At 48.7% G+C, this 17,500-nt stretch overlaps 1 protein-coding gene across 3 annotated transcripts in view; it reads right to left on the bottom strand.

Moving 5' to 3' along the window:
• si:ch211-250c4.3 (uncharacterized protein LOC100535981 homolog) overlaps nucleotides 1-17,500 on the bottom strand; it is a 42,741-nt gene that overhangs the window by 24,462 nt on the left and 779 nt on the right. For all 3 annotated transcript variants that reach the window (XR_006023426.1, XM_042066484.1, XM_042066483.1), the window contains exon 2: nucleotides 2,191-2,987. Coding sequence is in view for 2 of the 3 variants with exons in the window: in XM_042066484.1 (XP_041922418.1) it covers nucleotides 2,191-2,987 (797 nt within the window). In the remaining variant the exon portion in view is untranslated. The remainder of the gene's footprint in view (nucleotides 1-2,190; nucleotides 2,988-17,500) is intronic.

The raw sequence follows: 17,500 nt of genomic DNA, 5'->3' as shown, positions 1-17,500 counted from the left end.
GGACAGGACAGGACAGGTCAGAGACAGGACAGGACAGGACAGAGACAGGACAGAGACAGGACAGAGTCAGGACAGAGTCAGGACAGGACAGGACAGGACAGGACAGGACAGGACAGTATCAATGGGCCGTATCCATGTCCACTCAAGGGCTTCTGTTCGCTCCACAGCAGTGGCAGCATTGGCTGGGAGAGAGCGTGTTGCGTTGCGTTGCGTTGCGTTGCGTTGTATTGTGTTGCGTTGTATTGTGTTGCGCTGTGTTGCGCTGTATTGCGTTGTGTTGCGCTGTGTTGCGCTGTGTTGTGTTGCGTTGTATTGTGTTGCGTTGTATTGTGTTGCGTTGTGTTGCGCTGCGTTGCATTGCGTTGCGCTGTGTTGCGCTGTGTTGCGTTGTATTGTGTTGCGTTGTATTGTGTTGCGCTGTGTTGCGCTGTATTGCGTTGTGTTGCGCTGTGTTGCGCTGTGTTGTGTTGCGTTGTATTGTGTTGCGTTGTATTGTGTTGCGTTGTGTTGCGCTGTGTTGCGTTGTGTTGCGCTGTGTTGCGTTGTGCTGCGTTGTGTTGCGTTGTGTTGCGGCGCGTCTGGAAGAGAGTGAGACACGTTGTGTTGTGTTGTGTTGTGGCTCGTTGCATTGGGTTGTGGCGCGTTGCGTTGGGTTGTGGCGCGTTGTGTTGTGTGTGGCGCGTTGCATTGGGTTCTGGTGCGTTGCGTTGGGTTGTGGCGCGTTGCGTTGGGTTGTGGCGCGTTGTGTTGTGTGCGGCGCGTTGTGTTGTGTTGTGTGCGGCGCGTTGTGTTGTGTTGTGGCGCGTTGTGTTGTGTTGTGGCGCGTTGTGTTGTGGCGCATTGTGTTATGTGGTGTTGTGGCGCGTTGCGTTGTGTTGTGGCGCGTTGTGTTGTGTTGTGGCGCGTTGCGTTGTGTTGTGGCGCGTTGTGTTGTGTTGTGGCGCGTTGTGTTGTGTTGTGTTGTGGCGCGTCGTGTTATGTTGTGTTGTGGTGCGTTGCGTTGTGGCGCGTTGTGTTGTGTTGTGGCGCGTTGCGTTGTGGCGCATTGTGTTGTGTTGTGGCGCGTTGTGTTTTGTTGTGTTGTGGCGCGTTGTGTTGTGTTGTGGCGCATTGTGTTGTGTTGTGGCGCGTTGTGTTGTGTTGTGGCGCGTTGCGTTGTGTTGTGGCGCGTTGTGTTGTGTTGTGGCGTGTTGCGTTGTGTTGTGGCGCGTTGTGTTGTGTTGTGTTGTGGCGCGTTGTGTTGTGGCGCGTTGTGTTGTTTTGTGGCGCGTTGCGTTGTGTTGTGGCGTGTTGCGTTGTGTTGTGGCACGTTGTGTTGTGTTGTGTTGTGGCGCGTTGTGTTGTGGCGCGTTGTGTTGTTTTGTGGCGCGTTGCGTTGTGTTGTGGCGCGTTGTGTTGTGTTGTGTTGTGGCGCGTTGTGTTGTGTTGTGGCGCGTTGCGTTGCGTTGTGTTACGGCGCGGCTGGAGAGAGCGAGCACGTTGCATTGCGACGGTGTGCTCATCAGGCTATTATGGTCTGGCAGCACAGCCAGCTGTCAGGTGCAAAGAGGGCCGAAAGGATCGGCTGTTTTCATTAGGGCTTACGGAGAGAGAGATAGAGAGGGAGAGAGAGTGAGAGAGAGAGGGAGAGAGAGGGAGAGAGAGAGGGAGAGAGAGGAAGAAGAGAGGGCGCTTTGTAGCCAGCGCTGCGTGTAAGCCCCACAGGAACACTTTTATCATGAAGGAGAAGGCCTGTCTGTCTCTCTGTGTGTGTGTGTGTGTGTGTGTGTGTGTGTGTGTGTGTGTGTCCTAATCTTTATGAATGAGGTAAATTACTCTTTTCTCCAACATGCTACTAAAACCAGCGAGTGAGTGTGAGTGAACATTCCATTATGCGTACTGCACTTTCTGTGGGGATTTCCAGCCTCATTCACCCTCAAATCTCTTAAAAGGATCAAATAAAACAAAATGTCTAAGAGAATGCATCTCTAAAATACAATTCGTAGAAAAGAAAATGTTCTTGTTTTTACTCTCAAACGTGTGTGTGTGTGTGTGTGTGTGTGTGTGTGTGTGTGTGTGTGTGTGTGCGCAGAGAATGCAGCAGTGCAGCAGGCATTTGGATGTAAATAAGCTGGAGTGTGCGTGTATGTTTATGCCTGTGTGTGTGTGTGTGCGCACGTGTGTGTGTGTGTGTGTGTGAGTGCTCCTTACCTCGCTCAGCCGGCAGCACTCCTCCATGTATTCGTCCAGGCTGTCGCTGGTGGTGCTCTTCCTGAGAGCCGCACCCTCCGTCGCTGCGTCGTCACACGCCTGATCTGGGCACTCAGTCCTTGACCGCGTGTCGTCCTCTCCTGCTGGCCTTTCTGATCCTCTTTCCCTCTGCTGCTCGGACTCCCCCTCACAAAGCTCCGAGGGGTTCCGCAAGGACCCGTCTTCGGGCCTCTCCAGATCTGAGTCTGAAGTCTCCTGCTCGAACTGGCCCTCAGTGTCCTCTCCCTCCGCCAGGCCGTCCACCTCGGTGAGGTCCGTCTCCAGCGCGCCGGCGATCACCGTCTCGTCCAGCTGATGGACATCGCTCATCTCCAGCATCTCAGCACACTCGTCCCCCAGCAGCAGGAGAGGCTCCTGGGAGGGCAGGGCTCTGGAGTCGCAGGACGACTCCCTGCTGTGCACCACAAAGCTCTGCTCCGAGCCGCTCGGGGTGGACGGAGAGGTGGCTCCGCTGGGCATCTCCACGCCCGAGTCCTCCGACTCGAACTTATAGAGCCTCGGCAGCTGGGGGTCGGAGAACATGGCCGACAGGTAGTCGTCTTTGGACTCCTGACCAGTAGGGGCGCTCTTTACAGAGCTCACCTCTGCAGCTTTTGACAACTCGGGCATCCCGTGCTCGGAGACGGACAAGGAGAGGGTCGAAACCGAGTCGTCCAGGCTGAGCAGTTTCTCAAAGTTGTTGAGGACCTTCATCTTGGTGAGCACAACCTCACTGTCCAACAGCGCGTCGCCTTTTCCTGAAGGGGGAAAAACAGACAAACATGAACATTAAAACGGCAGTTTGACTTTTCTACACCTGTCACTGTGGAATACCAGACTCCCAGGCAGTTACTCTGTGTTGCGTTTCAATGGGAAGGAAGGAGTATCCAGCCAAAAAGCATTTGTAATACCTTAGTGAATCACTAAGAAAAAATGCATTTCCTCTCTCAAGTAAGACTACAGCCATATGAGAGGCCTGCGCTGTATACCTGCCCTGGTTGCTGCGCCGTATTACATTTTCTCCTTCTGCAGGAATGTGGAGTGAAATATTTTTAATGAGAGTGAATGCAGAGGCATTCCAAAAATGCTCTCTTGCGAAAGAGGGGCGAGTTGGAGGGGCGAGTTGGAGGGGCGAGTTGGAGGAGTCGGCGTGATGCCGCCACCCCTCATGCCCCGCTTCTCCCTTTCATCCAGAGCGGATGCGGACATGGACCTGCTGTCAGTGGCCATGCTGAAACTCCGAGGGCTTATCTGATCCCAAACAGCATTCTTCAGTGGCTAGCAGGCCATGCTGTCCTACTCTCCGCTCCTTTCTGACTTAAATGCCTTTGATCTCGCAGTCCAGTTAAGGCTATTATGTGGTGCAGCCATATGGGACATCTTCTCTTTCTTACTGGAAAACCGATATGTTTCGCCTGTCAATCCTCACTGGTCTATTTTCTGTCCTGTGAATTATGAATTAAACTAAATGCTTTACTAATATAAATAATGAATGTTACTTTAAAAACATGTAAAGCATCTAAGAAGCATCGATATTAACAGTTATTCTGTAAGGGTTTCTATTAAGGCATTGTAAGCCCTTTTCAAGTTTGTGAGAGCCTGCTCGGTCTGGCTCCAGCAACAGGGACCTGCTGTTTTAATCTGATATTGTGCTCATTCAAAAGCAAGATTAAAGATGAGCTTTGAAGCCAAACTCAGATCTCGGTGCCTCCTGACTTCAATGGGGAGGAAATGTTTTTCACACATGCAAAATAAAAGTCATGCCAAATATTCTGTTTTTGCTCCACTTCGGTTCAATCTGTTTGGTAATCATCGGGCGCTTTAAGAGGTTCAGTATCGGAGCAGTGATTTACGTCATCACTTCAACTCTAAACACTCTCTGGGAAATTGGCTGATTAACAGGAAGTGCTTTTTGATTGGAGGAAAGTGTGACTTAGTGCTGATGCACAGGAAGTGAGGCACAGGGACAGATTGTGCCGTCTGATTGGCCAGGAAGTAGACCATCTTGAGGATGGCACGAAAAGGGATTTAAAAAATGCCTAAAATGCGAAATCATACGATATAGCACAACCCAAAACAGGATCTCCCATACACAGGGCGAAAAAATGTTGTTTGCAGTTCTGTGCTATCTCTGGCTATTCCCCTCCACAGCAGCACTTTGCAGCTCTGTCACACAAATCAAGCTCTTTGTTTTGCAGCCCCTGCATGAATAATAAGCATCAGATTGAGGCCCACCCATATTTGTCTTGTGCAGAGGAAAGACAGAATGCTATTGTGATAACCGTGTTTTCGGACGGGACGCCGGCTCTGCGAAAACAATGATAGTATTTGAGTCTCGTGAGATCATGAAACTGGGCCTTTGGTGCTGCAGCTCTTTTCCCACTGCAAAACAATAGTACTGTTTTCTTATCGTGGCCACTGAGCTGATGTGACTACAGTCTGCAGTGTGTTGCTGGACCCTATGCTGTAGACTGCAGCACTGTAGACATACTGTATACAGACAGCAGCAGCCAGTCACTTCCTAACAGAAACTCCAGAGACTTCTGGGCTTTTTCATCGTCAGGCTCTGGGTTACACTACCACTTCAGCCTGGGTCATCAATATGAAATTAGACTCAACAGAACAATTTTTTACCAAATTTGTGAACAAAAGCATTTGTATTATAGTTCACAATAGTGTCAATTCAGTTCAGTAAAAAGGGAGGGGGTGTAGTGTGGAATGTGTTCTAAGTCACAGGTCAATGTGAGAAACCAAGACCCAAGTCCAACCATCATTTCACAGTTCCAGAGAATTCCAGCATGATGAGTTTTTTTTTAATTACTTTTTTACTACTTTTGCCTTTGTTTTTGCTTACTAATTATTCTTTATTTTTAAATGATTTTACCTTGTGTTTTATGTTTTCTTTTTATTATGATCTTTACCTTTGAACTATTATTTGACTATATTGCCCTTCTATGCTTTTATTTGCTATTATTGTTTGGTTTTGTTTATGTAAAGCACATTGAATGACCTCTGTGTATGAAATGCGCTATATAAATAAACTTGACTTGACTTGACTTGACATGACTTTTTACTGTTCCAGCGAATTCCAGCATGACGACTTCTTCTAGATGATTGGCCAGTCCAGTACTAGTGAAACTGGAGGCGATGACCGTGGCCATTGGCATGCGTCTCTCCTAATGAGATTAGACTGTTTGGGCGCGATGATGGTTCTCGCTCCTCGCTGATCCCCTCTGCCTCGTCCGCCTCGTCCGCGGTCCACATGTGGAAAGTATTTCTGAGCGCAGCTTCGCTGCTGTGTCTCCTAGAACTGGCTGGAATGGTGGTGGCGAGGGAATGCATTTCCTGTTTGCCGGAAGACGGAATGCAGGGAAACGGAACGGAACGTTATTACAACATTTCCATTCCGCTATGAATCCCTCTACAACTCCCAGCTTTTCAAATCACAGTGGCAGCATTCTTACAGCTCAAACAGTCATTTAGGAGCGTGAGAGCCATTTGCACCCCTGAATCTGAATATCAGCACTTCCTCTCTGCTTCCTCTGGACATGTTTGAGTGACTAGGAAACGCTCTGCTGCGAGGCTTCCACTTCCAGCTATAGAGCGCGTGTGTGTGTGTGTGTGTGTGTGTGTGTGTGTGTGTGTGTGTGTGTATGTGTGTGTGAGCCACCTACAGTATAGAGCGTGCGTGTGTGTGGGCAAGCCGTGTGTGAGCCACTTATAGAGCGTGTGTGTGTGTGTATGTGTGAGCCACCTATAGAGTGTGTGTATGTGTGGGCAAGCTGTGTGTGAGCCACTTAGAGAGCGTGTGTTTGTCTTGGACAGACCAATCAATGAGCAGATAGCGCACAGTCCAGCCATACGCTCCTGGAGCCCAGGGAGTCTGTGGCTATACACGCTCCTCTAATGCTTTAGTGACGCACGTACAGCGACGTCCACACCGACCGGCCGGCCGGCTCTGGCTCAGACAGGATCCGGTTCTGGGCCAGGTCTGGAGTGGTTCCGGCCCAGAGGTAGCGTGCCTGGCAGCCGTGTGTCTTCCTACTGCAGCGCAGCGCTGATAATGCTGTAATTGGTCTTATCGGGCCTGGGCCTGCTGAGTCAGCCTCTGATATGGACACGGCTCTAATGGACGCTGTTAAACACCACACCAGGCCAGGAGATAAACATACTTTACACGGCTCTAATGGACGCTGTTAAACACCACACCAGGCCAGGAGATAAACATACTTTACACGGCTCTAATGGACGCTGTTAAACACCACACCAGGCCAGGAGATAAACATACTTTACACGGCTCTAATGGACGCTGTTAAACACCACACCAGACGCAACACAGTCCAGAGACTCGGATTCAAGACTTGATGGAAAAGTTGGCTACAGGCAGCCCGGTATCACCATGGGAGGGAGGGGGGGGCACATCACCATGGGAGGGGGCTCCATGGCAGTCTCACTCAGCGCAGTGCCATTCAGCGGCGGTTTAGAGGCAAAATCCCTCACATTCCAGGGAGTCATGCTTTTTCCCCCTGGCCCAGTGTTGGGGTCACCCCTCATTTTCATGATGAAAGCACCGTGCTGGCCTCTCTGCTGGTGCAGGACACAGAAGTGCTGACATAGGCCAGTCTTTGTAGAGAATGCATCCAGCACCCAGGACCAGGACCCCCTCTGCTTTCCAATTAGCAGCCCAGAGACCAGGCTCCCTGCCTGGCTGGATCAAACGGCCCTCCGCCCTAGCATGGAGCTCTGGAATGTGGGCTCTATGTCCAGGAGCCTGACCCAGCAGAGTGTGTGTGTGTGTGTGTGTGTGTGTGTGTGTGTGTTGTTTGTACACATATATGTGTCTATTTATTTGTGTGGGTGTGTATCTGTGTGTAGGGCGGGGTGCATTGTGTGTGTGTGTGTGTGTGTGTGTGTGTGTGCTATCTGTGTATGTGTGTAAGTATGTGCCGTGACGTGACTCATCAGAGAGTTTCAGGGAATTTCTCCTGCTTGCTGTTGCAGCACCTCCTCCTCCTCCTCCTCCTCCTCCTCTTTCTCCACTTTTCTGCGTGAGTAAAATGAGTGAGAAGTAGCAGTGGGGCTGGGGGGGGGGGGGTGGAGGTAGCCGTCTAGGGTGGGGGGGGGGGGGGGGGTGGAGGTGGGGGGGGTCAGTGCTCAGAGGCTCGTGGTATCTCCGCCCGGCTGAGCAGAGCCTGGTGGTGTCGGCCTCTGCACTTGACCATTACTTACGCAGTCTGATGGTGCAGCCAGGGGCAAGACAAGATGGATGACTGGTGATATAACTCTCCAGCCGCCCACAAGAAGAAACTGACCACACGGTAGAGGGCTCATGCTTCATGGAGGTGAGTCAACGCAGCCACAGATAGCACAGGTCCATCTCTGAGCTCCTGACCATGCTGTTGCTCATCACTGGACAAGCTTAAGGGTACGGCTACCAGGAGTTCAGAACGTCATGAAAGATGGCTTAGGGCTTAGGGCTAAGGGTACAAGGAGTTGGAAAGAACTCCAGAACCTCATGAAAGATGGGTGCTTGTGGAAAAAGACTTCCACTGCACAATACCAGACATAAAACATGATAAACCCTTTAACACTTCACTGCACAAGGCTAGACATAAGACGTGATAAGCCCTTGCATATATCATGGTTTTGGTCACCCTGAACTAGTTCTATACAAAAAAATAAAAATGTCAGCAGTCTCTCTGTGTCACTCACCTCCCCAGGAGAGAGAGATTTATGCTTTTTCAGCTCCATATCATAGTTCTGTTCTGTGCACATTCCTTGGATGCTGCCGACTCGAGAGTGCTCTACTCACTGCTCTACTCGAGAGTGCTACTCACTGCCCTACTCGAGAGTGCTACTCACTGCTCTACTCGAAAGTGCTCTACTCACTGCTCTACTCGAGAGTGCTACTCACTGCCCTACTCGAGAGTGCTACTCACTGCCCTACTCGAGAGTGCTCTACTCACTGCCCTACTCGAGAGTGCTACTCACTGCTCTACTCGAGAGTGCTACTCACTGCCCTACTCGAGAGTGCTCTACTCACTGCCCTACTCGAGAGTGCTACTCACTGCTCTACTCGAGAGTGCTACTCACTGCCCTACTCGAGAGTGCTACTCACTGCCCTACTCAAGAGTGCTACTCACTGCTCTACTCGAGAGTGCTACTCACTGCCCTACTCGAGAGTGCTACTCACTGCCCTACTCAAGAGTGCTACTCACTGCTCTACTTAAGAGTGCTCTAGTGCTACTCACTGCCCTACTCGATAGCGCTCTAGTGCTACTCATTGCCCCACTGCGCTACTCACTGCTCTACTCAAGAGAGCGCTACTCAGTGCCGTGCTCTGCGCGGCAGCTTGGATATCTCCTGATTCAAACCACATTTCCCTGATGACACCCCCACCTCACACAGGAGAGGCGTAGGGCTGCTCTAGTGCTTCTCACTGCTCTACTCGAGAGTGCTCTACTCACTGCTCTACTCCAGAGTGCTCTACTCACTGCTCTACTCGAGAGTGCTCTAGTGCTACTCACTGCCCTACTCCAGAGTGCTCTAGTGCTACTCACTGCTCTACTCAAGAGAGCTCTAAGATCTGTCTGCCGATCACATTCAGCTGCCCTTAAAGGGGAGAATATGAACTCAGAGAGTGATCGTTCAAAAAAGGGCTGTTATATTTTTATTTATACTTTTTATATTTTTTGGGTCACCAACATAGTATATTCTTTACGAGCTGTCCAGATGGTCAATGACTCTGGACCTCTGGTTCGGTTCTGGTTCTGATCCAGCACTGTGCTGGCCCAGACGAGGCTTAGACGTGGCCCCACAAGGCGCTAAATACCCATGAGCTCCGTGTTAAAAACGGGCAGCGCTGCCAAGCTGAATTAGTGCTGAGCGGCTAAGTCCTGGTTGACACTAATTACGGGCTGACGTCAGGCACCGTCTGCAGCTCAGACAAACAGGATGATCTCAGCCGTGATATTAACGGTGGACTTCTCCACAATCTCACACATCAGCAGGTGTTGTTGCTGTTTCGGCCACAAGACCAAACATGAGGTCATGCACTGACTACCTGATTCATCACATCTCATCATAAACACAACACACACACACACACACGGATACACACACACATGCACTCACACACACACACACACACACACACACACACACACACACACACACACACACAGGCATAAACATTCACACACACATAAACACTCAGATAAACAGCCATTTTCCAGAACATTACCTTTACAAGCCCAAGTCAACAGGTTGTTTGTTGTGTCTCCTAAGGCTACGCATGGCTACGCACGGAGGCTTTCATAAGCCAAGACCGTGGAGGCACAAACACACACACACACACACACACACACACACACACACAAGACTGTGGAGGCACAGGCCAAAGAGCCCACCAAGGGGAATCTCCCATCCTGTGGACACTATCCTCAGGACTCTCCACACCAATGCACATCAAAACCAGAACAGTGTGTGTGTGTGTGTGTGTGTGTGTGTGTGTGTGTGTGTGTGTGTGTCGTATAAATGTGTTCAATGAATGTTTGTTTGTGCTGTTGTTTGTGAGCAGTGAGCATTAGACATGGGCAGGGCCCCATCTCTCAATCTCAGTCGATTGTGACAGCGGGATTTAATTGTGTGTGCACGTCTGTGTGTGCATGTGTGTGCATGTATGTGTGATACAAACACACACATATACACACACACGTGCACACACACACATGCACACACACACGTGCACTCACACACGTATTCCATTCCATTTAAAAGTAGATCTATAGTTTACTATTGCTTATTAATTGTCCTTCATGTCCAGGACATCTTAATCAATATTATCCAAATTATTGGATAATAACACTTTAACATTGTCATTGCTAACTGTCACACTTAGCAAATGCTAATTCGAGCATTTTTAATGTGTAGCATTAGCAGTTTCTCTTGTAACAACATTCATGATTTGCGAACACACACACACACACACACACACACACACACCACACACACACACACACAAGGCTTGCCTCCCCCTGTCACAGTCATGTATGAGCAGGACTCAAAAGGAGTTTATTGGTTTATTTGAGTTAGACCCCTGAAAGGGTGCAGGAGTGTCTCTAACTAAAGGCCAAATGACCTCAGGGCGCGCGCGCGCACACACACACACACACACACACACACACACACACACACACACACACACACACACACCTCTTAAGGGCCTTCAGCTGCCCAGCAGACAGCGGTCAGAAGGGTCGCGAGCGGGCTGAGACAGGTCTGCTATTTTTACGGCAGCGGCGTGGGGTGGTGTGGAGGAGAATGCGAGACGAGCGCTCTGGGTGGCCTGGTCAGTCGGCTCGCTGGTCGACCGGTCGGAGACGAGAGGCCAAGTGCTATTAGGCCGTAATGTGTCTCCTATCAAAACACACTGTCAGCATGTCCAGATGAGTAATGGCTCATAAGAACCAGGCTGCCAGTGGCTGACCTGATCTCCACCATTAGGTAATGGTCCAGCATGGAGCGATCTTCTCCCCGATAACAATGCAAGTCCTCAAAGTCTTGTTTTGGAGCGCAGAGGAGAATCACATTTCAGTGAGGAAATAAACACTTTGTCAAAGGTGTAACAGAGGACCAGGAGTGCCAGAACTCAAGAGGGGACTGGAGGATCTGCAAAACCAGCGGTCGTCATGGAGACTGAACCCAATGGAGGACATCTATTAAGTCAGTTATTCTATATAGCTGTTGTAGGTCTTATGTAAGAGCCTTTAAAGAAACAGACATCCGCACCACACCACTTTTCTGCCGTTCGTATCAGTGACTAAAAAGGCTGTTTAGCATCAGGATGTTATTGCAGGAGCATGATAGCACAACAACACCCAAGAATGCTTTCTATCATAATATTGACCATAGAAATAAGAATGCTTTCTATCATAATATTGACCATAGAAATAATACCCTCGTCTGCTGGCCGTGTTTTTGGCATCCTGTCCTCCACAAATAGACGAGTGTGAGGAGCGGGAGAGTGTATGTGTGAGGAGCGGGAGAGTGTGTGTGTGAGGAGCTGGAGAGTGTGTGTGTGAGGAGCTGGAGAGTGTGTGTGAGGAGCTGGAGAGTGTGTGTGTGAGGAGCGGGAGAGTGTGTGTGTGAGGAGCGGGAGAGTGTATGTGTGAGAGTGTGTGTGTGAGGAGCAGGAGAGTGTGTGTGTGAGGAGCGGGAGAGTGTGTGTGTGAGGAGCGGGAGAGTGTATGTGTGAGAGTGTGTGTGTGAGGAGCAGGAGAGTGTGTGTGTGAGGAGCAGGAGAGTGTATGTGTGAGAGTGTGTGTGTGAGGAGCGGGAGAGTGTGTGTGTGAGGAGCGGGAGAGTGTATGTGTGAGAGTGTGTGTGTGAGGAGCAGGAGAGTGTATGTGTGAGGAGCGGGAGAGTGTGTGTGAGAGAGTGTGTGTGTGAGGAGCAGGAGAGTGTGTGTGTGAGGACGTGGCAAATGCCAGACTCAACACGTGGGGAGATAATGAGATCCTAAACCCAGAGAGATGAGGCAAAATAAACAGCATCTCTCACGTGTCCAGTCTGTCCACTGACAACACATGATGAAGCTCATCCATCATCACACTGATCTCCTCAACAATGACTTAGACCAGGACAGCAAAGGATTCTGGGTCTGGCGTGAGTGGGGCCCGGTTCTAGCGTGAGTGTGGCCCGGTTCTGGTGTGAGTCTGGCCCTGGCCTGGGCCGGTTCTGACCCGGGTCTGACCAGGATCTGGTAGGATCAGGCTCTCGTACAGGTCTGGCCAATCAGGGAGCTCTCGTACAGGTCTGGCCAATCAGGGGGCTCTTGTACAGGTCTGGCCAATCAGGAGGCTCTCGTATGGCCAGCATTTGGACTGGAGTCCCAGAGCGGTCTGCTCTGTCTGCGGTAGCGGGAGTGACCAATCACCATCTGGGGTCAGTGGCCATCAGGGGAGGTGACGAATCAACCGCACTGACAGGACCCAGATGCTTCTACTGTTGACGAGGTGTGAACCACAGCTACTGCCATTCACACACACACACACACACACACACATGCACGCACACACACACACAGAGACAAAAGAACAGATAGACACAATGTGTGTCTGTCCTTCGGTCTGTGTATTTGTGTATATCTGTGTGTGTGTGTGTGTGTGTGTGTGTGTGTCACACATACAAAGAAATACAAGTCTGGACAAACATGGAAAAGCTCACAAATACAGACAGGCACCATAAAATACTCAGTGGCAAAATAAATAGACACTCCACTCTAGACCTAACAAAGAAATAATCCCCCCTCCACATACACAGACACACACACACACACACACACACACACACACACACACACACACACCCCGTGGCTGTAAGATGGACGCAAGCTGAAGGAGACTTCCCAGAGGTTCTTTATCAGACGGCTCCCAGAGGTTCTGACCAATCAGACGGCTCCATTCGCCTCGCCTTATGGATAACACAAGAATGTGAACATGCTCAACACCCCCCCCCCCCCTTAAACTCTGACTTCTCAAGGCGATTTTCCAAAACTACCTCCACCACAGCACCCCATCCCACTGCACACCCCCCCCCCCCTCCCTCAGGGCAACAGAACTGTGCCGTTTATCACTGCGAGTGTAAGACAGTCTCAGACCTGTTGACAAAGTCCACCACAGCTGCTTTTCACCTCCATAAGCTGGAATGTGTGTTGTGTGTGTGTTGTGTGTTGTGTTGTGTGTGTGTGTTGCTTTTAGCCCCACTCTGGGCTCTGGGAGGGAGGGGGCATTAACTAATCTCCAGGGGCATTAAATAGAAGTGTGTGTAGGCTATTACTCATTCATCACTTTATTTAGTTTGGACTTTACCACTTTAAATATATACATATTATATATATATTACAGAGAGATATTTCAATTTTTTTGCATCAGTGAAATGCAGGTACAGATGCTCAGATCGTATAGAGTGTGTAAAAACTGTTCTGGGCAGTTTATGTGTAAAGTGAGAGTTTGAGTGTTCAAAGGTATACTGTACCTCATACCTGAGGCAGTGTTAGTGAAGAGAAGAGGAATCAGAGTAACTCCTCCCTTCACCTGTCTGCTGGGGTGAAGGCCACAGGTCTAGTCTGTGTGCTTGGGAGCTGTGGGTGATTTGCAGCAGTGAACCGCCAATTTGCCAGAGTCAGAGGGGACGGTGCCCAAGGCAACAGTGCCCACGGCAACAGTGTCCACGGCAACGGCACATCTGGAGCCAGGGCGGGTCAGCAGGCGACTTTGGAGCAGATCAGGCGTGGGGCGGGCAGACCAGAGCTGGACCTGTTCCAAACTCTCTTTTTCCCTCTCTCCCTCTCTCTCCCTCTCTCTCCCTCCCTCCCTCTCTCTCTCTCTCTCCCTCTCTCTCCCTCCCTCCCTCTCTCTCTCTCTCTCCCTCCCTCTCTCCCTCCCTCTCTCTCTCTCTCTCTCCCTCTCTCTCTCAGGTGAGTCTGTGGTAGAACAGAATTCCTGAGTGTCTGAATCATGCCACTGAGCTGAGCTCTCAAACACTAAACACTGAGAGACAGAGAGAGAGAACAGAGATAGAGAGAGAGAGAGAGAATAGAGAGAGAACAGAGATAGAGAGAGAGAGAGAGAGAATAGAGAGAGAACAGAGATAGAGAGAGAGAATAGAGAGAGAACAGGGAAAGAAAGAGAGAGAATTCCTGTGGATCTCACTCACACCGCCTGCTCCCCTGAGTCAGTTATGAATGAGAACATGGCAAGCCAGAAGGGACATAATTAATAGGGGGGTGTGTTGTGGGATCTATGGGGGTTGTTTTTTTAAACATATTTCACCCCTGATACCACTCTGTGTGTGTGTGTGTGTGTGTGTGTGTGTGTGTGTGTGTGTGTGTCCAATCAGGCCTATTGTTCCAGTCATGCTGAGCTGCTATTGTGTGTGTCAGGCAGAACATTGAAGAGGCAGTGACTCCCTGAGCGGCTAACAGCAGAGATCAAATACCAGGTGTTCACACACACACACACACACACACACACACACACACACAGGGGCCACCCAGGTCTGTATATCAGTTCCAGTAGGTACATAGCACGTGCATACTGTGGTATCATGGTAAACAAGGTGACTCCTTTCAAGAGGAGCAGGAACTATGGCCCAAACAATGACTGGAATCTCCTTAAGTTAAACATGATGTCAGCTGAACTGACCAGCTGAAGGACAGCCTCTGCGCACAGTATAGAATAGAATAAAATAGAATAGAATAGAACAGTATAGAATAGAATAGAATAGAATAGAATAGTATAGAATAGAATAGAATAGAACAGAATAGAATAGAACAGTATAGAACAGTATAGAATAGAATAGAATAGAACAGTATAGAACAGTGTAGAATAGAATAGAACAGTATAGAATAGAATAGAATAGAACAGTATAGAATAGAACAGAATAGAATTGAACAGTATAGAATAGAATAGAACAGTATAGAATAGAATAGAACAGTATAGAATAGTATAGAATAGAATAGAACAGAGCCGAGCACCAATAGGACGCTGCCCCTGCCCTTAGCTCTTATCTCAAATTCTTTGCTCGAAAGATCAATAGCCAGCACTCTGCCCAGTTACTCTAAGATGGAGTTTTTCATTAACTCGCTCCCTCTGAAGTCATGCGTCCAAGATACCTTCTACAGTCACAGTGAAACGGGAGCTTTGGGCACGTGCAGCAGTGAATCAGCTTAACCGATCATACTGCCATGGCCATCAGTACACCAGCACAAAACACAATAGCACAACATGAGTGAAGCTAACGCTTAGCATGCGGAGCTAATAGCACAACATGAGTGAAGCTAACGCTTAGCATGCGGAGCTAATAGCACAACATGAGTGAAGCTAACGCTTAGCATGCGGAGCTAATAGCACAACATGAGTGAAGCTAACGCTTAGCATGCGGCGCTAATAGCACAACATGAGTGAAGCTAACGCTTAGCATGCAGAGCTAATAGCACAACATGAGTGAAGCTCATAGATATATATACTGACTAGATGTCGCCTTGACGACTGCTGTTCATTGGAACGAATGCGTCAATCGAGACGCCATCTTGCCGCGGTGGCCCACTCCTCTATAATGCATTAACGTCAATCTGAGCAAAGATCTAGCGAAAATAAAATCACCATAAATCGTCAAAATCTCAAGCAATTATCTAGTTGTTTGGGTTGTTCCAACTGACAGGTATGTATTTATGGTCGAGTCTAGAGAAAACTAAGCTTTTGACGATAATAAAGATACATTTTACCCGTCTAGCCCCATAGACTCCCATTCATTCTGCACTAGCTAGCGGCAGCCCCTAGAGGAACAATGAGTGAACTGCAACCAGGTTCGATACAATGAAAGTAAACAGACTCTCCGTAGACAGGCTCTGGTTGAGGCCACATACCTCTTGTATCGTTTACTCGTGTAAGTTGTAATCTTACCAGAAGTTGCTGTAGATCTGTAGAACATTTACTTCCGTGCTTTAACGTGGTCTGCTACTTCATACGCCAGTCGTTACTTTTTTAATCATGGGCCAATGCTATGGGCAAACGAGATGTAGCTTAATTCACAAATGACAAAGCCATGAGAAAAGTGATTTTCTTACGTTTCAACAACAACGAAACCGAGTTTGCCATCATTGTGAGAAGTTCCCAAATTTGTGGCTAATCGCTAAAAAGGTTTTCTGTCGCTGGGGATGGCCAAACGTCGCTAAATAGGTAACACTGACAATACGGGAGAACTAGTTTAGAGCTTCAGATCCCCGCTACAAGATGGCGGCGGTGTTGACGCATGCTGAGAAGCCGAAGGCGACATCTAGTCAGTATATATATCTATGAGTGAAGCTAACGCTTAGCATGCGGAGCTAATAGCACAACATGAGTGAAGCTAACGCTTAGCATGCGGAGCTAATAGCACAACATGAGTGAAGCTACCGCTTAGCATGCGGAGCTAATAGCACACATACATGAACAAGTACACTGTTGTAGGTAACAAATAACAAATAATGAGCGCAGAGGTGGTGGCTACTGGATGTGCTGAGTTGATCTGTCATCATTATGATTATTAATGTATGAATGGGGAATGATACACTCTCAGCAGTGTGTTAACTTATTTTTTCGTTTCCTCTGCACTATAAGAGACATTCATAGACTTAGACTTAAGAGGCATTTAAATGATGAAGGCACTGAAATACATAGACTTAGACTTAAGAGTCATTTAAATGATGAAGGCACTGAAAATGAATCAGTCACAGAAACGAGGGTTACTTGAAAAACACAGAATGAAATCCACAGAGTGTGTGCTGTCCTTAGAATAGGAGTGTGTGTGTGTGTGTGTGTGTGTGCGCTGTGCGCCCTTCTTAGAATATCAGAGCTCTCCGCCTCTCTATCCCTCTGAAGTTTCCTCACAACCAGACAAATTGTTCTGTGGTAAAACTCTCAGTTATTTCACAATTACAAGCCCCAGTAAGAATGAACATGCACACACACACAAACAAACACCACACACACACACACGCCTCTCGTTGGTTCTCTCTGACAGTAAACACTTGGAAAATTAGCCCTTAAATCAACAGCTGAGAGTTTTAATTAAACGCCTAAAACCCAGTAGAGAGTTTTAATGAAACGTGTGGGTATGAGAAAAACAGTGCGTATGTTGAGAGGGAGACTTTATTTACAGGGTTTACACTGGAGCATGTAAATAAAGGCTGGAGCACTGTCCATCTGATCTATCCAACAGACCGTAAACACACCACAGTGTGTACTAATCTCACTCCTCACGACACACACTTAACCACTGCTCATTATACAGCACACATACCAGAGACACTGCTACACACACACACACACGCGCACAAACATGCGTACTAATATTATCAGCCAACCACACTGTTCATTTGTATTGTGTTATGTAATCAATGAATTTTGATGTGATATCTAATTGCCCTGCCGTAGACTGGTGAAGCATCTGTCCGGCTGAGGACAGAGAGAGTGTGTGTGTGTGTGTGTGTGTGTGTGTGTGTGTGCACATCTCAGACGTAGGGAAGCACACAGCGAGCGGGAGAGTGTGTGCACATCTTAGATGTAGGAATCACACATCTCTGTGTTGGAGCTACTCTGAGATAGAAAACACACACACACACACACACACACACACACACACAGAGACTAGCTGATGTCTAACCTCTCTCAGAACAGACCGGCGGAGCAGAAGCACACCTGGAGAGGCCAGGTGGTCCAGCAGGTAG

This window comes from Alosa sapidissima, chromosome 16 (assembly GCF_018492685.1).
Source record: "Alosa sapidissima isolate fAloSap1 chromosome 16, fAloSap1.pri, whole genome shotgun sequence".
Lineage (NCBI taxonomy): Eukaryota > Metazoa > Chordata > Actinopteri > Clupeiformes > Clupeidae > Alosa > Alosa sapidissima.
The sequence above is the reverse complement of the archived record's forward strand: the minus strand, read 5'-3'. Positions and strand labels throughout refer to the sequence as shown.